This window comes from Felis catus, chromosome F1, assembly GCF_018350175.1.
Source record: "Felis catus isolate Fca126 chromosome F1, F.catus_Fca126_mat1.0, whole genome shotgun sequence".
Classification (NCBI taxonomy): Eukaryota; Metazoa; Chordata; class Mammalia; order Carnivora; family Felidae; genus Felis; species Felis catus.
The window spans coordinates 35,013,462-35,037,432 of record NC_058384.1 but is presented as its reverse complement, the minus strand read 5'-3'; the positions used below and the strand labels follow the sequence as shown (position 1 = coordinate 35,037,432).

The 23,971-nt window shown below is 41.4% G+C and overlaps 2 protein-coding genes across 7 annotated transcripts in view; both read left to right on the top strand.

The window, feature by feature from the left end:
• CR1L (complement C3b/C4b receptor 1 like) overlaps nt 1-6,786 on the top strand; it is a 63,622-nt gene extending 56,836 nt beyond the window's left edge. The window contains exons 18-19 of one of the 2 annotated variants that reach the window (XM_011290964.4): nt 2,224-2,325; nt 5,974-6,786. In XM_011290964.4, coding sequence (XP_011289266.1) covers nt 2,224-2,325; nt 5,974-5,986 — 115 coding nt within the window. In that variant the 3' untranslated portion in view covers nt 5,987-6,786. Of the gene's footprint in view, nt 1-2,223; nt 4,984-5,973 lie in introns of those variants that run through there. The other variant, XM_045048883.1, reaches the window with a different exon arrangement.
• Nucleotides 6,787-12,218: 5,432 nt separating this feature from the next.
• LOC101094152 (membrane cofactor protein) overlaps nt 12,219-23,971 on the top strand; it is a 55,721-nt gene continuing 43,968 nt past the window's right edge. For 2 of the 5 annotated variants that reach the window (XM_023247354.2, XM_045048884.1), the window contains exons 1-4: nt 16,780-16,925; nt 17,713-17,822; nt 19,667-19,846; nt 20,176-20,275. In XM_023247354.2, coding sequence (XP_023103122.2) covers nt 16,912-16,925; nt 17,713-17,822; nt 19,667-19,846; nt 20,176-20,275 — 404 coding nt within the window. In that variant the 5' untranslated portion in view covers nt 16,780-16,911. Of the gene's footprint in view, nt 12,351-16,769; nt 16,926-17,712; nt 17,823-19,666; nt 19,847-20,175; nt 20,276-23,971 lie in introns of those variants that run through there. The other 3 variants (XM_045048886.1, XM_023247355.2, XM_045048885.1) reach the window with 3 other exon arrangements.

Below are 23,971 nucleotides of genomic sequence, written 5' to 3'. Positions count from 1 at the left end.
GCTTAATGCTTAGTGTGACAAAACTATTAAAGCCCCTCTGTGCAAAGACTCCCTGTGTTTTCCTATGTTCACATTAACCACAATATTACAAAAATCTGTCTTTCCTCCTGTGGGTCCCCTTAACTGCTCGCACAGAACACTTCACTTTTGACTTCTGGTCACTAAATGTGCGGGGTTTCCCCCCCCCCCCATACCAAACAATTCTGTGACACCAGCTGTGTGTCCTACAATTTAACTTAATTCAATTCTTAAACTGTCTACCTGGAGATAATGTCAGATCGCACAGCTTCGGGTCTCAGTTCTGCAAGACTATTCCCACCCCACTTCACATGTCAATCTCAAGTACAAGTTGTCATCTGTGCTTCTGACAGATGGGCTATAAATCTGAGTTCCCAGGAATCCCTCCTTGAGTTTGATGTATTTGCTAAAGTGGCTCATAGAACTCAGGGAAGCATTTACTTATATTTATCCGTTTATTAAGGGATATGAGAAAGAATACAATGAACAGCCAGCTGAGGAAAGACATAGGGTGTGGTCTGGAAGGGTCCCAAGCACAAGAGCTTCTGTCCCTACAGAGCTGGGGTGCATCACCTTCCCCAAACATGGATACATTCACATGCTAGGAAGCTCTCTGAACCCCATACCTCTGAGATTTTATGGAAGTTTGTTGATATAGGCATGATCAATTATTAATTCCATTTCCAGCCTCTCTCCCCTCTCTGAAGGGTAGGGGATGGGGCTGAAATTCCAACCTTCTGATCACAGTTTCATCATTCTAGTGACCAATGAGCTATCCAGGAGCCATCCAGGAGCACAGCCAGAGTCACCTCATTTGAAAAAAAGATTCTCCTAGTGCTCTTACCACTTAGGACTTCACAAGGATTTTAGGAGAACTGTGTCAGAGATGGGGTCAAAAAATAAATATTAAAACAAGAGATCATCCTAGTGCTCTTAAAATTATACATGGGTTTCAGATATCTGTGCCAAGGACTGAGGGAAGAAAACAATATGTATTTTCTGTTATCTCATAACCACCATCAATCAACTGGGTAGGTATTCATTCAACGTATATTAAGGTTGTATTTTCTCACACCCCACGTACCACTCACCCAAGACTACTTTTATGCCATTCCTCGGCTAACCACTTTTAGTCATTGCTCCGTGGACGCCCATAACACCCGTCAGTACAACCCTCTACTCTTCCTCAGGCGTGGATCTCAAGTTTGTCCTTCCTCATTCTGGGAACACTTTGGCTTCTGACTCAGTCTTCCTCTCTGTCTCAGGGACGCCCTCATTCTAATTTCCACCAAAGGGTAAAGACTAACTGAGCAATGAGGAAGTACTGGGAGGCAGTGGCGTGAGTTAACTCTTTGCGCTTTGATCCTTAAGTCCCCAACACCAACACATATTTGACCTCTAAGGGTACTGGTATTGTACCATTTACCATTTCGTTTATGTAAAATGAAGTGCTTAAACAACTGCCAAAGAGGCAGAGTAGCATCCCAGGTAAAATGATGGGCTTTGCAATCATTAGGAGCCGTGTCATACCCACTTACTAGCTATGAAATCCTCAGCAAGGCACTCATCCTCTCTAAACTTTATTTTCCTTGTCTGTAATGTGGGGACAATAATAGCTCCTACCTCACTTAACATGGTGCCTCAGTTAGGATGAATGTCAGAAAGTGTGAGCTGTTGTTATTTACATGTGATTGTTATTGACATTTAAAAGTGCTTAAATGCTTGGATTTACCGTAGTCCTCACACACGTCCGGACAACTGCTGCTGCTTTCCAAACTCTGGGTGTTAACTGTACACAAAACAGAACTTCCATCTTCGCTGTAGCGGAAGAAGGAAGCCTTGTGTAAAATTGTTGTGCAAAGCTGTTGCCCTTGTGAAGCCTAAATGTCACCACCTGGTGGTAAACAGTATTTACCAGTCAAAATGACTTTGGAAGCAAATGTCGTTTGAAGGCATGGACACTTGGGTATAAGCAATTCTAGTCTCCTGGCAACGTACAGGATGGTTTTAGTTTTATTTCCTACTCTGAGTTATTTAGTCTGGAGAGGTGGGATTTGGTTGTTTCCTTTTTACATATCTTGCAAAGATTTCAGAAACTTGAGGCAAGTTATGCCCTCAATTTCAAAATGGAAGCCACTGACTACTTTCTTCCAAGACTGAAATGTATAAAATGATTTGTCTTATTTTTCTCCCTCTGCCAATTAGCAAAACGACAGATGAAAAATGTAAGGAGAGTATCCATTTACACCCTCAAGAAGACAGCGGTGTAAGTCCTCAAACTGTGCAAACAAATCAGGAGAACAGCAGGTACCTAATGTACATATTGAATTCATAACGTTGTCAATAACTCAGATAGCGAAAGAGAGAACAGGATGTGCCTAAGATGTCGCTCTGGCTGGATCACTGGGACCACCGGAGATAGAAAGTTCTTCAGGAACCGGAAATGCCTTGGTTGTTCTTTTCTTAGATTCTTGTTTCCAGGGGGTTGGGTGATGGCTGTCAGCGCTGTGCTCCGGGCACTGTTTTCTCAAAGCATTCCTGTATTTTTGTGCGCTGGTGCTATAAACCTTCGAGAAGAAGCAAGCTTTTGTTTTCTTGTGGAACGCAGGCATTTGGCACTTGGGTGTCCCCCTGGCTCCCCCTTCCCTTAAATGTGCAGGATCACCTGGGGATCCTGTGGAGACTTCGCATTTACCTCCCCCTGCTTTCTGACTCCCACTGAATTCTCTGCCTCACCAGGTCTCCTAGGACTGCTCTCTCCTTCCTGTTTCCTGTCCTCCCCAACAGGGGCTTGTCACCACACCTCATCCCTGCATGCCACCTAGTCAAAGTACCAGCCTACTACCATAGCTGTTGGGTGGTCACTGTTTAGCTGTTTGCTACAGGACCGGGGTGAAAAGGGAAATTACCAAACTATGTGCACCGAAGTGGCACACACGTAGAAGTGAATATTAAAAATCAATGGACTAAAAAGTGACTGTTTTGTAAATATAGGTATTGGAACCCAGCCTCCCCCACTGTCAGCCTATTTATGGCTGCTTTCATGCTCTAACAGCAGAATACAGAGACCAAGACTTACTATCTGGTCCTTCAGAAGAAAAATGCCAAACCCTGAACTCTATCATATGATCAGGATTTTCTCACTGTTTAGTTCCCCTATAAGCCTTGGCTTTCCAGTCTTTTCCTAGGCCACTCTCACATTAGACACTCATCAGTTTTGTTAAAATCTTTAATGTGTTCTCAGGGTACCTCATTTTGACTCTTGGTCTTGTCGTAAATTCAAAATTCCATTTTTTCTTTATCATACAGAGCAATTCACCCAGTCCTTGGCTTCAGCCCAGTCCTTGGCTTCCTCTGGCTGGGCCTAAGTATCCTAAAATTTTTATTCAGACTCTTGGGTGTCTGAAACACCAGCACGAAAATGCCATAAAGGGGACTGGCCACTCCTGTAGAAAGCAGAAGCAAAAAGTATCATGTGTTTTCGTCAATTTCCTTTCTGTCCTCTTTCCCATATATCAATGTGCACTTATCTAAACTTGGCATTTTATATCTGCACACATGTCCCAAATCTTAAATTCAACATCGGACAGTAGAAGTAGCCACAGGAAAAGGCAAGGGGTCAGAGAGGCATTTTATAATCAAGACACAGGCAATTCAAATCGTTTGAACAAATATATCGGGTATGGTCAACTTTCTCCTGAATAGAAATTTGTGAATCGCTAGGTTTGTTTTCTGGCTTGTACTCACCTTGCTTTTGCTGAACAGTTTGTTTTTCATGACTGTTTATGGAAGCAAATGAAATGTGCACTGCTTTTTAAAAAACTCAGTAATTAGCTTTTTGAAGCTATAATAACCATCAGCCTGATTCTTCTCAAAAGAGCATATACCTAGAGCAGCTTGACTACTATATCAGTAGGATATAGAAGTCATGAGACAGGAATGGCATGATTTCCTAGGAGAGTGTTTTTTTTTTCTACTGTGATCCCAGTAGTTTGAAATGAAAAGAGCATTATTTATATCTTAACACAAATACATAGGTATAGGAACAGAAGTCAAATAATGCAGATTTTAAGATCAAATAAGACAGATAATACTATGCTTTCAGGAATACTTTACATTATGCCTCCGAGGCTCTTGGGGTGATGTACTGCTTGTCCTTTACTATGATGGAAAAGCTGGGCCAGGCTGATTCATCCCCAGCCGGATTGTCACCCACTGTAAACACACAAAGTAACTGCCCACTGTGAGGGCAATGGTTGTCTTTACGAAAGTCCATTCAAAAATAATGCAGAATTATACTTAAAATATCATTTGATATCTCCTCAATCCTGGCCGGTTACCCACCTAAACACTTTACCATTTTCCTTCCAATCCTATCTGCATTACTCCGCTCAGAATTCACTCACCCAAGAAGCCCTCCCAATGTGCTGTGGTCCAAAGTAATGTCTTTCTTTGGCACTCGTAGAACTTAGTGCCTATACCATTTTGAAAATAGTGTCTTTTAATAGTAGTATGTGCTTATTGAAAAGGTAGAAAATACACAAAATATAAAGTATATAAAAATGAGCTATAATAGCCTTCATCCAGTGGCTAGTACACTTAAGCTTCTTCACATTTACAGGGTTATACACTGAGATTATATTGACTGTATAACATTATTCCTGGTGTGGTTTCTACCAAATAAACACCATCCTTTTATCATTAAAAACTGTATATATGCTTATATGCCATAGTATCCAATATTTCATTTATTGTTTTTGCCCAGTAACGCCAATGCATTCATTCGCTTGCTCATTCATTCTTCAAACATTTGTCACTTGTAATCTACCAATATTGTACTTATGTGTTTTCTTTCCCATGCTAAATTAACTTATGAGTAAGTTAATTTCCCCAAATTCTAAGTACAGACTTACTAAAATGAGAAGTGTACACTAAACAGTTGAGAATAAATTTATCAAAATTTCATTTATCCTCAACTTTTTGGAAACATTTTTTTACATCAAGGTGCATCTCAAATTGTGTAGACTGACTGTTGACCACCGTTTTAATAATAATACAGGAAGTCTGAAATGAATTTGTCACAAGTGTCTTTTTCAAGATTGGGTTTTTGGCCACAGTGTTCCACAGGAGCGAGGTTGATCATTTGTGGCCACATATGGCAGACAAGGAGTGAGTTAGTGTCTGTACCGAGCTTAAGACCCGTGCACCCGAGCCAAGTGCAAGGGCAGAGGGTGATACAGGGCAAGAGGCAGACTCCAAAGGCACAGCTGCATGCTGAAGGACATGAGAATGTTCAAAGATGACACAGGTACCAAGCGTTGGGACGTGTCACGAGGTAGAAAGGGAACAATGATGGGGGATCAAGCGGCAGTAATAATGGGGTGTCCGGTGAGCCGATGGGCCTCAACAGGGATCTGTCCACTGGCAGAAGGACAGTCTTCCTGGCCTTGAGGAAGACGAGAGGCTTCAGCATGGGCAGGGAAGCAATGTGGACATCATGGACCATACAATAATTTCTTTCAGTCTTGACGGTGTTGGGGGACGAGGACCTGTTCTCTGAGGCTGGCCCTCCTCCAAACTACCAGCTCCTGTTTGCTTTCCCCTGCCACAACATGGCTCAGAAGAGACTCAGAAACATTGGTGTGTTATGAGGAACCTCTGTTTCTGGAATGAGGCTCTTTTTATTTAGTTGCCCAACGCTGAGAAACATTTTTCCTTTGATAAAAGCAGCAACGGGGAAAGGTCAGCTTATTCATTAATCTCTCTTATCTATTAAGTGTCTCAGCTTATGCAATACCTTCTTGTGCCCTGCACAGCAACCGCTAAAGAAGGCAATAAACACTTCTTCTGAACTCATAATTGGTGTAATACTGTCCTCATGATTATTACCAGTAAGTTCTGGGTAATTCATGTCAGCCATGCTGTCATCTGAATAAAAATATCCTGTTATTTCAGTGTCCTTCCTTGACAAAACATATAAAGCTGGAGAACACCTCGAATTAAAATGTTGGTCGGGAAGGAAGCGATTCATTTCAACAGAATAAGATGTGAAACGCATAAAATCCCAACTGGAAGTGACCTCACAGAGATGCAAGCATGTGCACTTGAAGATGCCGAAGTGTCCCCGGAATCTAGGAAAAGCTTCCTCCTCTTAGTTTGGATCACTGTCACTCCTTCACCCTCTGTCCTTGTGCTCAAAGCACACACCATCTATTTAGGGGAAAAGACTGCCCTTGGGCTATATAAATAGCCTCACTTACTTAAAGGACAAAGGGGTTGCCTAGGATCTTGGTTTACCAGTGTGTTATTTTCCTTTCTTATTTTCAAATGTCCATACTATGGAATGGGCTCATTAATGAGAATGTGAAAATCCAGAGGGACGATGTGAAAAACAAATAAGTCACAGAGAATTATACTACTCTGTGAAACCGCTGGTAATATTTTGATTTTTTGCTAACCTTTCTTCATGTATGTTTCTTTATACACAAGTCTTACTTAAATAGTTAGGTTTTCTGTTATAGAGCAAAACCTCCTCCTATTAGATCTGAGAAAAATATAGCTATATCAGTTTTTACTTTCCTTAGAAAAAAGGATATTTTCTGTTTATTAAAAAAACATTAAATGATTCTGGAGAAGAGGTTTTCAAGAGAAATATCTGAAACAATGAGTTTTGGATATTCCTAAGTTGATTTTCAAAAGCACTTTTACTCTATTCTTTACAAAAACATAACTATTTTAAATAAAAGATTAATTTTATTATAAAAGCAACTGGCTTACTTTTGTATGGATTCAGAATACACTAAATAAACTAAGAAACTATGACTTTATGAAGTCAAAAATTGGGGCTCCTGGGTGGCTCAGTCGGTTGAGCGTCCGACTTCAGCTCAGGTCATGATCTCACAGTTCGGGGGTTCGAGCCCCGCGTCAGGCTCTGTGCTGACAGCTCAGAGCCTGGAGCCTGCTTCAGATTCTGTGTCTCCCCCTCTCTCTGCCCTTCCCTGCTCATGCTCTGTCTCTCTCTGTCTCTCAAAAATGAATAAACAGTAAAAAAAAAAATTTTTTTTAAAGAAGTTAAAAAATTAATATATAAATAAGTGGTCTTGGAGTCCTTAACTAGTCCACATACTTACGGATCAAAAATTATCTGGTGTGATATTATGGGTCATGCTAATAATCTAGAAAATATCAGAATCTTCCTGGATATTTAACAATAGATTCGCATAGGACTACTGCTATCTACCGTGTAATCCTGGGTTTTAAGTTGCTTTTAGAGTGTATTCTGCCAAATCGACCTTGATAAATATAAAGAGTGAGCCGAACATCAACTGGAAGTTTTCTTTAAAATCATGGAAGGTAGGGAAAAACAGAATAAGCAAAGTCAACTGACAAACCAGAAGAAAAAATTACAACTTAGATCATGGACAGGGGAAACAGGCATATTTAGAGAGTTAAAAATTCAAAAACCATCCCTCTCCATTCCCCCTCCCTGCAAAAGGGCAAAAGATATACAGCCGGGTCACCAAAAGAAGAAAGGGAGGTGACCTATGAATATATAAAAAGATCCTAAATGGCTTTGCTTAGCTGGAACATAGGGAAATCTATTACGTCTTAAGCTTCTGAAGAAGTACATTTTTTTTAAATTTTTTTTAACGTTTGATTTATTTTTGAGACAGGGAGAGACAGAGCATGAACAGGGGATGGTCAGAGAGAGGGAGACACAGAATCTGAAACAGGCTCCAGGCTCTGAGCTGTCAGCACAGAGCCCGACCCGGAGCTTGAACTCATGTACCGAGAGATCATGACCTGAGCTGAGGTCGGCCGCTAAAGTGACTAAGCCACCCAGGCGCCCCTGAAGAAGTACATTTTAAAGGAGGGCTAGAAAATAGTCGTTGGGGGCTGGGCTGTTTTAGAATCAAAATTCCCTATCACATGAAAAAAATGTAAATTCCTTTTTTTCCACCCAGAATGAAGTAGGTCTGTGAGTATTGTGGTTAACAGCTATCTGATGCCTGGGACATTTAATTTCAAGAAATTCATGAGACTTTTTTTTACCTGTACAACATTTATATAAGGGAAATACTCTATATACTAACTATGGGTAAAATACTGACTTTCAAGTTTAAAAATTTTTAAATTAAAAAAATTTTAAATACAAACTTTTATTCTTGAGCAATTGTGTTAACCTCTGGCCTTATATTTTCCTTCTGAAAAGTAGGGGCTGGTCCAGCTGGTCTCCAAAGTTATTCCTAGTGGTAATATTCTCTTTTTTCTCATTTGCCTTTTGTGTACATGCAAGTGTAAGGTGTACGTTAGTTTAAATCTATGACATTTAAGGGGCGCCTGGGTGGCGCAGTCGGTTAAGCGTCCGACTTCAGCCAGGTCACGATCTCGCGGTCCGTGAGTTCGAGCCCCGCGTCCGGCTCTGGGCTGATGGCTCAGAGCCTGGAGCCTGTTTCCGATTCTGTGTCTCCCTCTCTCTCTGCCCCTCCCCCGTTCATGCTCTGTCTCTCTCTGTCCCAAAAATAAATAAACGTTGAAAAAAAAAATTTTAAAAATAAATAAATAAATCTATGACATTTAAGTAAAATGTTCTGTCTCCACCATTATAATGAGAAAGGGATAAAAGATTTTCCTTTCTAAATCTACTTGTGGACTATGGTTTTGTAATATATTTACATTTTAAACCTTCCCAAGCCAAGAGGAAACAAAATGAATATGTGTTCCTTCTAAGAAATGCCTTCCTTTCTGCACTTGATTGTTTTAGAATCCCGGGGCAGGTAATGGCTTACCACAGGAATGCTCTTGCTGGTAAGAGCTAAATAAGAAGGTCAACTGAATGGCAGGTGTTTACCAGATACAAAGGGCGGTGGCACAGCCCCCAGGGCCAACATCAGCAAGATGGTTGAACCATCCTGTTTAGCCATCCTCTTTCAGGTTTTCACAAATGCCTCGTGTGTAATTCACCATGGCAGCAGAAAGCCTCTCCTGAGAGCACTCACAGGCCCATTCCTGCTGCTACCCCGACCTCTGATCAGCACGGTGCAAACAGACTAATTTAGGAGGCCAGGAATCATCCAACATTACGATTTATTTTCCAGAAGTTGGCCTGTGTTTAAAGACATCTTCACACACCTACCCCCTCTCCACTGGCCTTCACACAGTCTGAAAGGAGATGTAGCACGTAGCTCCAAACCTGGTCTACGCACAGGCATGTTCTCCATGCTCTCCTCTCCTGCACTTTAGCAGTGTGACAGAATCTCCAGGGGGAGCTGCAGAAACCATGAGTGTTTGCTCCCCCGCTTCACTCAAAGCCTGGACTCTTGAGTGCCATTCCCGTCAGGGCTTCAAGAAGTTCACTGTCGACACTCTCCCTTTGAACCAAGTCACTAAAACCATCTCAAGGCTAAGGGACAGACAGCAGCTCTGCTTCGTAACACAGCTTGCAGTGCCCGATCCAGGAACGGTTTGTGTGCACACAGTTGGAGCTCATTCCTTTGAGAGGCAAACCCCACTTTGCTCCCAGTATCTTAAAATGCTGACAACAAAATCTCTCAGAGCTTCCCCAGCATTTGGTAAATCCATGGTGGCGGAGAATTGGCAGAGACATGTTAGATGCACGAGACAGCAACCCCCATTTATTTCATTCAGTATGTATAGGTTTTTATTATACACCTTACAGACACAGAACTGTCTCAGCACTGGAGCTACAGCAAGAGAACTCTATCCCTGTCTCATGGAGCTTGTCCAGAAAAATAAGGAACAGGGCTCGGGACCTCTCAGATAAATTATGTGATGCATTGCGTCAAATAAAAATAGTCAATGTGAAAGTACTCAATTATATTAAGAGTGGTTTGATGAACGCCAGGTATAGAAACTTGACTGATTGAAAGTTCCAGCAAAACCCCAAGTCTTGAATCTAATCTAGTATATGACACTAAGAAACCAAACACTAGCCATATACTGTTCCACATCTTTTAAATTTTTTCACAAGAAAATGTGACTTCCAAGCCTAGAAATAAATGTGGAAGTTTTTTCAGCTTTACTGAGATACAGCTGACATATATCATTGTGTACAGATGGTTGCAAAGAGTAAGAAATAGATTATCTGTTTGCAGAAATAATGTCAACATTGAGCTGAAAAACATTTCTGTCCTATCACTCTTAACAATTCTAAGAATTTCCAGAAATGATAACTCTCCCTCATTTGAGTTTCCAGTGTCTCCTTAATTATACATACCTCCTTCAATTAAGTGTCATCATGGAGTGTCTCGTTTTTATACTCCAAGATAGTAGGTAAGGTGTTGATTTTATACAACAATCCACAATTTTGTGGCCTACAGGCTGCCCCCAGAATTGAAAATAATGTTTTGGTCTGGGAAGAGGAAATTCCACGGTTTGTCCAACCCAGAATGTCTTCAGCGCATTTTGGGTACAGAATTTTAAAAAGAGGGATTTCTGTAATTCCAGAATATGAATCTGAAGTGTATGCAGAGAGCTCACATGTCCTTCCAATCGTCTCATACCTTGACTCTTTGTGGTGCAGGTTTCATCAGTACCATTCGTGAAAACAATAGCAGTTGGCTTTTTTTTCTTTACTGATTCCAAATGTAATGTAAGACCGTAACAGAAAACTGAAAAGCACAAAGAAAATGAAACATCCACAATCCTCTCAAGTAGTAGTTAATTTTGGTATATGTCCAACTAATCTCTATTTACATGTATGAATATACTACTTTCGTTTTAATAAAGGAATACCAAAAGGCACGTACTGATCTGGAATCTGCCTTTTCCACTTACATAGGTATCATATTTTTAACATGGATTTTTTTTTACACTGCTCGCTGCCTAGACATTCATACCATAAGCCACCTATCAAAACTGCCTTCTACTTTTGCTAGACACTTAGGATTTATTTTTCCCCCCTAAATTGTACATCTTTGGTCACAGCTCTGACGATTTCTTTGGCATGAACCCTAAATGGAACAACTAGTGGTGTAAAAGTCATGTCCATTTGAAAACTTAACATATGGACAAGTTAACTTGAGAGCCAAAAGTTTCAGGGTGTTGGCCCCCCGATACATTTACTCACGCTGGTTGACATTTATCCTTCTTTGCCAGCTAATAGGAAGAAAATGTCACCTCCTTTGTGTGCTCTTTTAATAAAGGTCATGTTACTTTTCCTCTTACTAGTCATACAGGTTTAATCACAACGCTACAAATAGATCTGGCTCATTCTTCATTTTCCGCTTGACTTTCCACCGAGAGATTGTTTCCCCAGAAAAGCTCTCTTACCAATTCCTCGCATCCCAACAATAACGGCTTTGAGTATCTCCAGGAGATCGGCAATTAATACTCCCTTGTCCTTACCTTTTTCGTGCATGTTTTTTCCTCTTCAATAAAACATTCAGTTGCTCAAGGGCAAGGGCCCCAGAGAGGTGAGGCCCGATATGCTAATGGCCCGGTGTCCTTTAATAATTCATCTCCCATCCTTTCCTTAGGGGTTGGGAGTGCGGTGGCCAAACCTTTGAGACTCTGAAATCTAGCAGGCCTTGAGAAGATCCAAGAGCAGGTGCTGAGCCCCGGAAATCACAAGTATTGTCCCTAAATATTTAGGGACACTGCCTAAATGTCCCTAAACATTTAGGGATCATTTAGGGCAGTTGGATCACTGCCAACTCTTGAAACAAGGACCCAGGGGGTCCGGACAGTCCCGAGTGCCTCAGGACACGACCGGAGCCCCGAGGGGTGCTGGCCCCACGACGACCCGCTGCCTGGGCTCTGGGTTTGTATTTTCAGGACGAGGCGCTTTTCCGCTCCGGAAAAGCCACAAGGATGACCCCCCAGCTCTCGTTTCTTTTCGACCCTTCCAGATGCGGCGGGGAGCCGGCCGAGTCCCGCAAGCCGCCAGGGGCCTCGCGCAGGTGCTCAGACGGGGTCGCCGCAGGGCGCCCGCGATAGTGGACGCAGGCGGCTGCCCACCGGGTGGGGAGACCCCAGTCTAACGGGCCCCGCTCGCAGGCCCCGCCTCCAGCCGCCTGCCGGCCCCGCCCACACTGACTGGACGTCCCGGCACTTCCGCCCAAGCACCGCCCAGGCCACGCCCCCGCGCCTGTGCGAATGACACCTGGGTACTGGGGGAATTGTTGCGTCTGGTACCGGACTCAGGAGGGTCCCTGCTCTGCGGACTCTCGGGTTCCCACAGATATCCAGGAGGATGATGGCGTCCTGCGCGCGGCGCCCTTGCCGTCCCCGCTTCCCCGAGAGGCGCCTTTCTTGGCGCGTGGTCGGAATTCTTTTGGTAGCCCCAGTGCTCCTGCTCTCTCTAAACTCTGGTAAGAGCCTGGAGAGGGTGTGTCCCCTGGCTGCAAGGGGGAGCGGGTCCAAAGGCCCAAGGCCCCGGACCTTTACTTTCCTAACCTTCGGATCCTTGTTTCACTATTGATCTGGTTGCAGTCACATCGATATAAGCAGAGACTGCATTACTCACTGTGAGGCCCCCAGTGCCATGCACACAGTGGCCGTCAAGAAATTGTTGCTAAAATCTATTGGGAGTGGCAGACACCAAGCATACTACTGATAAATATGTTGTAGCGCAGAAGTGCTCTGGAGGAAAGGAGCTTGAGTCCCTGACAGCATTTAACTGGAGGCAGGAACAGTTTTCTCATTAAACAGGCCATGCTCTGCCACTGTGGGGCTTCTGCACTTGCTATTCCCTTAGACTTGGAGCATCCACCCCCGGCCCCTTGTGCCTAAGGCTCCTTCTTGTCCTTCACACTCAGCTGAGATGTTGCCCCCTCGGAAGGCCCCTCTCTGACCACCCCGTCTCAGGTGGACCCACACACTCCACCTCAAATCCCCCGACTGGGAGTCACCCTTGCAAACCTGTGTCTTCTGCTCTCCCCAGTAGAATGCAGAGAGCTCCTCTGTCTTGTCACACTTGTGGTTCCAGATGCCCATTTTCTGCGTCAGCATCAACACTCTTGTATACACATTAAGTACCAGAAAATGAAATAAAGGATGCAGGTGAGGCTTACAGTACCGGAGGAAGGTTCTTTAAAGCATCGTGCTTAGGATGGCCTATCCGTGGTGCCTAAGCTAAGGCAGGGGCGCCTGTCAGAGGGGCTCTGTCTTCCACTGTTTATGTAGAGTCTTGCTTGATACTGATCATCAAACAGTTCATTTCTGTGTGGGGGGAGTGGAGTGGAGAGGGGCCAGTGGTGGTAAAAAGAAAACAAAAAGAAGTTTTTAAAAAGGATCAAGGTTAGATTAGCCTTATAGCTAAAAGGGGAAGGAGACTCTGAATGTCATTTGGAATAGAGGAAAGAGACAACTGAAATGGACAGAGTGCAACATGGAAGGGAATAAGACTTAAAAACGAAGAAAAGGGAAATCAAGGCCAAGTGTAAGGTTCAAAGGTGAAATCATGGGGTGCCTGGGTGGCCCAATCGGTAGAGTCCAACTTTAGCTCAGGTCATGATCTTACGATTCGTGAGTTTGAGTCCTGTGTCGGGCTCTGTGCTGATGGCTCGGAGCCTGGAGCCTGCTTCCGATTCTGTGTCTCCCTGACTCTCTGCCCCTCCCCTATTTGCACTCTGTCTCTCAAAAATAAAGATTAAAAAAAATTTTTTGTAAAGGTAAAATCAGGACAGGTATGAAATTAGGGAAAGTACAGATGAGCCTTCATTACGTTGGGCAGGGAAACAGTGGGAAGGGCGTACACGGTTCAGTTTTGATGCCTCTCATCCTCTCAGGAGAAGGTGTGTAGGCAGACAGTGTTGTGCCCGGAAGCTCACCACCTCAGAGGGAGTTAGTTGCCAGCTGCACGAGATGGCAGAAGGGAACATTTGTCCAGTTCTGGGACCAGTCTCATTCTTCTCCAAAGGGTCTGCTGTTTTGTATAAAACCCACTATCTCCTGTTGTGGGTCATATCGTTAGGTCTTTTCTTTCTCCCTAATTAAAGAAGCCAAGATCTATAAGTGCTTACATGGTAGTTTCTTAGTTTCTTTACTCTACATATTGTAATACCCAGAGGACAGTCCTTCTGGTCAGTTGCTAGGTTACAGAATACTGGGAGATAGGCAACAGAAGAAATGACATGGCTAGATCTTTCTCCAGTGCTTAAAGCTTAAAGATGGTTAGTTTCAATGTCAGATGCCTGACAGCGTATTCTTCCCCATGGTGTTCTGTTTGACACCAGTGGTCCTTTGAGTGCCATGTTGTCTTGCCTCGCTACTCTGAGGGACATGCTGTGCTTGGTGGTGTGGCTGCATGGATGAACGGAGCCAGCCATGGGAACTGTTAAACACAAAAACATGTGATAGTGACTTGAGAGGTCCATGCAAAGGACGGTGCAAGGGAAGGGGAAGGGGCCCTGCCTCCCCGGGGAAGTGGAAAACACTTGCTGGAGGAACAGTTGAGTGGATCCAGTGTAAGGAGATGAGAGTTGAACAGGGCTTGCGGGTGAGCAGGTAGGAAGGGTGTTCAGAGCAGAGGGAACGCTGTGATCAGAGGCTTAGCGATGTGACATGGCTTAGGGCATCCATGGACTGTGGAGCTACCCGGTGTGGCAGCAGGAGGACACAGAGGCAAGAGAAAGGCAGAGGACTGGATCACAGAGCAGATCACTGTGAAAGCAACAGGATAGTCAAGAATGAACAATCACCATCATTAAAATTCAGCATGACGTTAGCATCTGTCCTTTTAGGGCACCTTGAGCCCTTTTGTTTGACTTGGCACATGGCAAATCTAAACCAGAGTTACTTTAATTTCTCTAGACTCAGTAGAAGATCATTTCTTGAGGACCACGTTGTAGATTGTTGGTGTAAGCGCGGGAGGGTTTCAGACGAATGTGGTGGGAAGAAGTGTTGGTAGTGGAACCATGGTGCCTCGCTGCTGGAATATTTTTGGGGGTAATTAATCCCCTTGCCTCAGTTTGCTCATCTTATGGGGTGGGGTGGGGAGAGGGTGGATAGAACCCAACTCATTGGATGCATATGAAGACTGTTAGTTAAAATGCTCTTAAAATAATGGTTGCACAAGTAGTGTTGAATGATTGCAATTTCTAAAATTATTAGTGTCACCACTGTTGTTTGAGAAAACAAGATACAGAATCCTTCATTACTGTACTTTGGGAGAAAATAAAATCCCCAGTGTTTGGAGTTCACCTTCTGTAATGTCAAAATACTGTTTCTAATAAGAGCAGTAAGGGAGAAAGCGTTCATAATAAAACAAGAAAGCGTGGATAGATTGACATGAAAGAAATTAAATACTCTGACAAGGGGAAATAGTTGTCGTTAAACCGAAGGAAAAAGTTTGAAGACAGGCATAAAACAGCAGGGAAAAAAAAAAAAACTATAATTTGCCGCTATCTCCGGAAGAAGTTAGCTGAGCAGAAAAGAATTTGAGTTTTGATCTGAGAGCGTATGGAACTGATGACAGTGCTCATTCAGCTCTGGCACTTGGCATTGGAAGTGCAGTGATGAATCACACATGGTCCTCAGAAGGTGACCGTCTCATAGGGAGTATGAACAATAAAGACTAACACTTTGAAGTGTTCTCTGGAAGAGGTAAATGGGACATCATGAGGATACCTAACCCAGTTTTTCGATGAGAGATGTCACGAGCCATAAGGAGTGGCATCTCAGTGGAAGCTGAGGGATGAGTGGGCGGGAGGGGTTGGAATCTCTGGTCGAAAAGTTAAATGATGCATGGGAGGTCTGGAGTGCTGGTGGCATTCAGAAATGCTAGTGGCAATGTAGATAAGACAGGGTGGTGATTTGAGCTCAAAGGAAAGGCAGAATTAGAGAGATGGAACAGGAATTTCAGTTGTGAAAACCCTCTATCTTGTTTGCTGGGCATATGTGAGGCTGAAGAGTCAAGAGGCCACACTCTGCCTTCATAATGTTATTTGAGATAGCTTGACACTTTCCAAGTGGAGCATGTGGGGATTGAACCAAAGACAAGTTCATCTGCCTGATATGCAGCAAAGCCCAGCACAAAGCTATCAGATATGCATTGAGGAAAGTTTATTTGAGAGGCAACCCAAGGAGGGGATGGGAGAACAAGCCCCAAAGCCCCCTCTCTGAGGGAGGCAAGAACAAGTTTTTTTTTTTTTTTTAATAATCATAGGGTTGGGATTATATACATATTGATAAAACAGTGGGGAAACTTACAACTAATCATGAGGAGAGGTAGAGCATGTGCATTCAGTGACCGCAAGCATATATCCCACGTTCCCTTTGGGGTGGATACTTAGCATCAGAAGGAGGCAAAATTTAGCACCCCGGCCTCATGCAGTTATCTTAGGACAAGGAGAAGGGGCTATGGGTCTGCTCTGAGAGCCAGTATAACCTGGATTGGGTCTTGGACTCCTTATCTCGGGTAAGGAATGTATGGCCTTGCTTGTTCATCCATTGACCTTGAAACCAGGCTGCTGCAGAAAAATCTTCTGAGTTTTTTTAGTAGGGTCTGAAAAGAAACAGTAGCTGATCAGGGAGAAACAGTTCTCAGGAAGAAAAAGAAAAGGTTTAATCTTTGTGCTAGTTTCAACCTCATTAAGCCGATGGGGTACAGTTTCAGGGAGGCAACTGAATACATGCAGTAGGCTCCCTGGCTAGAGATCGAGGATCTCCCTGGCAGACCAGGATACAGGAGGCAGGTCTTCTCAGTGCTAATGAAATCATAAGAGTATGCACACTCACCCCCAGAAGGATCTACAGAATGAAGTAACAAGAGTTCCTACGGTAACCCGTCGGGAACATCACATTATCTAATTAGGCAGAGAAGGAAAGGTAGCCAGAGGACAAGCTGAAAACCAGGGTGGTTTGCTATCCTGGAAACCAAGGAGAGAGCTTTTTGGGCAGGAGACAGCTAAGAGTCATCAATGGCTACACATGTTATACACAGGGTAACTGACATCACTGAGGAAGAAACTGTTAAGATGAATTTACCAAGAAGAGAGCCACCTAATGACTTTGAATAATTTAAGTGATTTTTATAGACTCAGAAGGGAGTGGAAAGTGAGATTACAATTGACAGGGGTAGATGCCACAGTCTGTGTTTTAAGGAAGCAAAGAAAACTAGGTTGTGTAGACGCACGAGATGTAGCGGGTAGGTCAGGTTTCACTGAGATTACAGTTTTGGTCAGAGACCATGATTTTCTGAAGGTAGCGTTTTGGGTGGAGCTGTGGGTGGGTGCTGCTGTCTGGGAGTTATTTTAATTGTTGCAAGGTTAGGGAGTGCTTGCACGATTTTTGCAAGTGTAGAGGTGAACAGTTGTCTTGATCCATAGTAGAGCACTATTTCACTTTCCTGAAACTCCTTTGGAACATTGGGGAATTTTCTGTATACTGCCTATGGTATTATATAATGGCATCTATTGTTAAAGTATAGCATTGCCAGGTAATAGTAATTACATGTAAACTATCTAGAACAAACTAAGCCAAGATACTCTTTTTCTGGAGCTGGAAATACTTAGTTTCAAAATCCCCATAGGAAAAAAATTCTGAGCAATAGAAGAAGTCTGATTATAAGAGGTATAAAGCTTGTAATCAATCAACTGGTTGCCAAACTAAATTATAAACTCTGCATGTTGTTGAAAGCATGTCTTTTATAGTGCATGTTAGGAGGAAGAAATACTTCAACTTAGTTGAATAAGTTAAACAATCCAATTGATTATTTCTTTTTCCATACAGATCACTGTCTATGAAAGTCATATTTGGAATTCTATCTTCTTTATCTGCTTTCAAGATAGTTACTGAAATTGAATGCATAAACCAGGAATACTTGTATAATTTAATCAGGGGTATGCTGTTACTTAATCTTTTTCTTGGTGGTTCCAGGATTTCTAATGATGTTATATATTTGTATCTACAATGGAATTATGTAGCATTTTTAGCTTTTTTTTTTTTTCCTATTATAAAATGACTCAGGGTATTCAGTGCATGTAATGTCATTAATACAACTCTATATTAGTCCTCTTTTTAGACAATGCTTTTAATTGCTATGATTTTTTGTTTGCTTTTTGCTTTTGTTCTAATTTGGACAGTTGATTGAGGAACATTCACTTATCTTGGTCAGCAGAGTGGAAATGTTAAAAAGAAAACAAAACATATTGCCAGTAGGTGGATTTGAGGACATGATGTAAAGGAAATGTTGGACGGTGTTTATAGATACAATTTTAGAATTTAGGAATATGGTGTAAAAGGAGAGTAATATTTCATTTGAGTAGAGTTCTCTTGACCAGTCTCTTAATCTGAAGTAAGACGGAGATCCAGGGAGTAAGAAAGAAAAGTTTCCTCAGGGATCAAAGTAGATCTGTCTCCTTTGTCCTTAGGTCCTCACCCTTACAGGAGAGGCCTCCATGTTCTTTTAGCCCTTTAGGACTTTACTGGATGGGTCTCCATCGTGTTATTTTACATAATTGTTCTGACAGATCTGTTTGGTTTTCAAGCTCATGGTTAATTAAAAAGGAAGAGGAGTTGCTGAAGTAGAAATGACACTATTCTAGGGGGAAAAATCTCCCCTCCACTCCCCTCAAAATTCCAAAAGCATAGCAACATCGTAGCTTTTCTGTAAGTGGATATTGGATAAACAGCCCAGACAGCTACCTCAGGGAGTTTCTGAAGGAATGTGTGATCCACTGATCAGTAGGGGAGATGAACTTTTATTTGACATAATGCCCTAAAAAGCAACATTTTTTTTTCCATGTAGGGCTATTCAGAGTAGTAAATTTTGATATTTAAGTGACATCTTTTCACTTATGAAAAGCTCAGTTCACTAACATGAAATGAAGCCTTATATTTTGAAAGACTTTAATGCATATTTATGTTGAGCTATGAAATATGTAATGCTTATTTAATAATCACTTGTTACTATAGCATTTCTTAAGCATCCACTGGGTACAGAGTATACTAGAAAAAGAAGACGCAAGTTGCCTGACCTCTAGGAACTCTCCTTCTGAGAGAGACTGAACCTGAAGTGACAGGTTATCATTAGTTTGTTTCAGATCATGGGAGAGTAATCAGAGCAGAGTGCTATATGCTGTAGAAGGCTTCTTAGAGGAGGAGCGAGGTTTTTTTTTTTTATTTTTTTTTTAGCGTTTATTTATTTTTGAGACAAAGAGAAACAGAGCATGAACGAGGGAGGGTCAGAGAGAGAGAGAGGAAGGCACAGAATCTGAAACAGGCTCCAGGCTCTGAGCTGTCAGCACAGAGCCCGACGCGGGGCTTGAACTCACAAACCGTGAGATCATGACCTGAGCCGAAGTCGGCCACTTAACCGACTGAGCCACCCAAGCGCCCCAAGGAAGAGCGAGTTTTGAAATGAATTTAGATAAAAGTGGGGAAGGTTGCCTATCTGTATATATTTTAAGAACATGAACATTAATTTTGTCTTTTCAGTTTTATTGTTGAATGTAAATTCAGCTTGTTCCCCATCAAATCAAAAGCTAATAGGCGGTTATTTAACGCAAGCAAGGCACACATCTTACATACTCCCACTAAGTGGGCAAAAGCATGGAAGAATCATTAAAATCTTGCAAAGATCTTTCCCTTTTTTATTCTATTACCTACCTGCTGCCAGACCAGAGCCTTGGCTGGTGAAAGAGATAAATACTTCATTTTCATATTCTCGTTGTCTTATCACTAGATGCCTGTGGTGAACCACCAAAATTCGAAACGATGAAGCTCAAGGGTAAACCTAAAAAATATTATGAGGTTGGAGAGAAAATATATTATGAGTGTCTTCCAGGACGCATTACTGTGTTTCCTGTCATGGCTTATTGTGAGCAGAATCACTCGTGGTTCCCTCTCCAAGAAGCTTGTATGAGTAAGTAAACAAAACAACGTATATGTATATACATTGTTTTCTCTAGAGATTTTTACAAATATTAGGGTCCATTTTCCACTACCGCAATTTTTCTCATGTGAAAAATTAGTTTCAGATAGCAATATTTTTTCCAGAATTTGATAAATCTCCAGGGGATCTTTTTCTTGGCAATAATTGTTTACCTGGTTGAGTGTGAATTTTTAAGTTTGCATAACAGCTAGGTATAGAAAATAATATTGTGTTAGTTGCAGAGAGTCGTGCAGAATTTTGACCTTGATTTAAATCTGTTCTGAAATTGGCATTAAAGTTTTTTTTCAATCTTATTTCAGAAAAAGAATGCGATAGGCTATCACTTCAACATGGTGAAGTTGTTGCCCCAAATAAAACCTTTTCGTTTGATCACGAAGCTCACTTTTATTGTGATGAGGGGTAAGTTGCTCCTTAGAGAAAATCAGTTGAATGTCACTAATTCCATTTTTGTTTTGTTTTGCAAGCGTTCCCATAAAGTTTATTTCATTATTTTGTATGTGACAACTCACATTTATAGCCAAACAACTCTTGGGCTTTCTATGGAGACTGAAAAGATGCATAATTAATTCAAGGAAATTTATATTGAAGTGAAGCAAAATTGTCTAATACTATACCTAATAATAAGTTTATTGTAAGCACCAAAAATGTAGTAATCATGGTGACTTTATTCTTGACAAAGTATATCCTATTTAAAATGCCAACTCTCAGGTTTGAAGGAGGACGTACAGAAATGTTGTGTTCTTAAAGTCCTCTATTTCTTTCTTTACTTACATTGTCTGCTTGTTCTATCCATTATTGTGAATTGGGTAGTGAGGCTTTCAACTACTGTTGTAGAAATGCCTATTATGTAGAAATGTGTATTGTTTTGTCCAATTCTGTCAGTTTTTGCTTCAGATGTTTTGACGGTCTGCATCAGGTGGCATAAATGTTTACAATTGTGACATCTTCTTGTTGCATGAACCCTTATTAATTAGTAACATATAATATCCTTTGTCTCTGGTAACCTTTTTTAATTTAAAGTCTACTTGGTGTGATATTAGTATAGCCAACCATACTCTCTTTTGGTTACTATTTGCTGAAATATCTTATTTAGTCCGTTTACTTTCAACCTGTTTTCATCTTTGGATCTCAAGTGAGTCTCTTATACATAGCATATGGTGGGATCATGTGTTTTTATCTATTCTACCAATCTCTGTCTTTTGATTGGAGAGTTTTAATCCACTTAAGTTTGAAGTAATTACTGATAAGGAGAGGAATTACTTCTGTCATTGTGCTATTTGTTTTCAGTATGCCTTACAGCTTGTTTTGGCCCTCATCTCCTGCATTACTGTCTTCTTTGTTTATCTGACTTTTTCTGGTAAACTGTTCTTATTACTTTCTCATTTCCTTTTGTCTATATCCTATGGCTGTTTTTTGTGGTTACCATGGAGATTACATTTAACATCCTAAAGTTAAAACATTCTAATTTGAATTTATACCAGTTTAACTTCATAACATACAAAAACTTTTATCCTTTATAACTCCATCCCCACCCCATTTGGTTGTTTATTACACAAAAGTACATCTTTATACATCATGTGTGCCATAACATAAACTAATAGTTCTTATAAATTAGTCCTTTCAGTTATGTAGAAAACAAGATTTGGTGTGAAAAACAAAGTCACAGTAATACTATGTTTTACACTGATTGTTTCTTTTTTTTCTTTTAAATGCACTAGTCTCTTAAGTTATAAAGAAAATAAAAATTGCAATTATAAGCCATTGTTACAATAATACAAGCTGTAATAATTTCCCATGTACTTACCTTTAGTGTGATATTTATCTCTCCTTATGGCTCAAAGATACTTTCTAGTATTCCTTCATTTCATCTTGCAGGACTCCCTTGAGAATTTATTTCTTGCAGGGAATGTCTAGTGGTCACTAACTCCTTCAGCTTTTGCGTATCTATCAAGTCTTAGTTTCTCCTTCACTTTTTTTTTTCAGAAATACACATTTAACCTTTATTTTTTTTTTAATATGAAATTTATTGTGAAATTGGTTTCTATACAATACCCAGTACTCTTCCCAACATCCCCTTCACTTTTGAAAGACAGCTTTGCTGGATAGAGGATTCTTGGTTGACAGTTTTTTTTCTTCTAGCACTTTTTGAGTATATTGTCCCACTGTCTTCTGGCCACCAAAGCTTCTGATAAGAAATCTGCTGATAGTCTTATTAAGGATCCTTTGTATGATGACTCACTTCTGTCGTCCTTCTTTTGAAGATTCTCTCTTTGTCTTTGTCTTTTGAAAGTTTGAGTGTTATGTGTCTTAGTTACTCTTTGAATTCACTTTACCTGGAGGTTTTTGAGCTTCTTGGATGTTTATATTTATGTCTCTTTTTCTTTAATTTTATTTATTTATTTTGAGAGACAGAGAGAGAGAGAGAGAGAGAGAGAGAGGGAGAGAGAATATGTGTGCTAGAACAGGGGAGGGGCAATAAGAAAGAGAATCCCAAGGGTTTCATGCTGTCAGCCCAGAGCCCGACATAGGGCTCAATCCCATGAACCATGAGATCATGACCTGAGCCAAAATCAAGAGTCGGAGGTTTAACTGACTGAGCCACCCAGGCGCCCCCAATATATTCATGTCTTTCATTAAATTTGGGAAGTTGTCAGCCATCACTTATTCAGATGTTCTCTCTGCCTCTGTCTCTCTTCTCCTTCTGAGACTCCCACAATATGTATGTTGGTCCACTTGATGGTGTCCCACGGGTCCCATATGTTCTGCTCACTTTTCTTCACTCTTTTTTCTTTCTTTTCCTCAGACTCAATAATTCCCATTGTTCTGTCTCCATGTCCACTAGTTTCTCCTGCTGCTCAAATCTGCATTCAACTCCTCTAGTGAATTTTTCATATCCCAGTTATTTTAATGTTCCAGAATTTATTTTTTACTTCTTTTTAGGGTTTCTGTCACCCCATTGACATCTCCATTTTGATCATGCATGATTTTCTTGACTTTCTCCAGTTCTTCCTTAGTTTTTTGAGCATGTAAAAATAGTTATTTTGAAGTCTTTGTCTAGTAAATCTGCCATCAGGTCTTTTGGGGGAACAGTTTTCGTTTATTTATTTTTTTCTTTTCAGTGTTCCAAACTCTCCCATTTCTTTGTATATCTTGTGATTTTTTGTGGAATACTGGACATTTGAATCTAATAATGCGGGCACTCTGTAAACCAGATTCTTCCCTTTCCCCAGGGCCAGTTGTTTTATGTTATTGTTCATGTGTTTTTTTGTTTTGTTTTGTTTTTGAATGTTGTACAATATCTCTGTTGAAGACCAGCCTGAAATTTAAATTCGCAGTCTTTTCTCAGCCTTTCCCTGGCCATGCACATTCACTTTTTAACTTTATTCACATATTAAGATGTTTCTGAATAATCTTTAATGTCTGGCTCCTGAGAGGGGAAAAATGAAAAATGATATGGGGATCAAAGAGCACTGGCTGTTTAAATCCCCTGGAAGTCACTTCAGCCAATTAGGAAGGGGCTTAAAAGAGTTAGGAGTTGACTACATCTCTGTGACCAGAACCAGAATTCAGTGATAAGAGCACAGATCCCTGCTATTCAGAGGACGGGGCCCTTTTTGCCCACCCTTGATCCCCCAAACTGCTTCCAAGCTGCTCCAGGAATATGTGCACAGCTGCCTGCTGGGGGTCAGGGATGGGTACCTGACACTGTGCTAAGATGAAATCGACTAAAATCAATGGAGTTTACCTGTCCAAGTCTTTCCTGGGAAGTTGCAAGCCATCAACAGACTCCAGAGTTCCACAGTAGTCACCCTTGACAGATTCTGCCATTACAGTTGTTGCCCAGTTGGGGAGACAGGTTCTTCACACTTCCCACTCTGCCATTTTCCTAGAATTCTCCCCCAAACACTCTAATATAGAGAAAAGGCAACCGCATCCATGTATAGACATTTTCACTGACTACTTTTTTCACTTGATCAAGAAAACATACTGGAATATCCAGTCAGTAGTTTTAGAGAGAAAGCCTGCTAGGCAGTTTGAGGGATGCCGAAAGTTTAAGACCTATTCTTTCCTCCAAGAAGTTATAGCCTTGTTGAG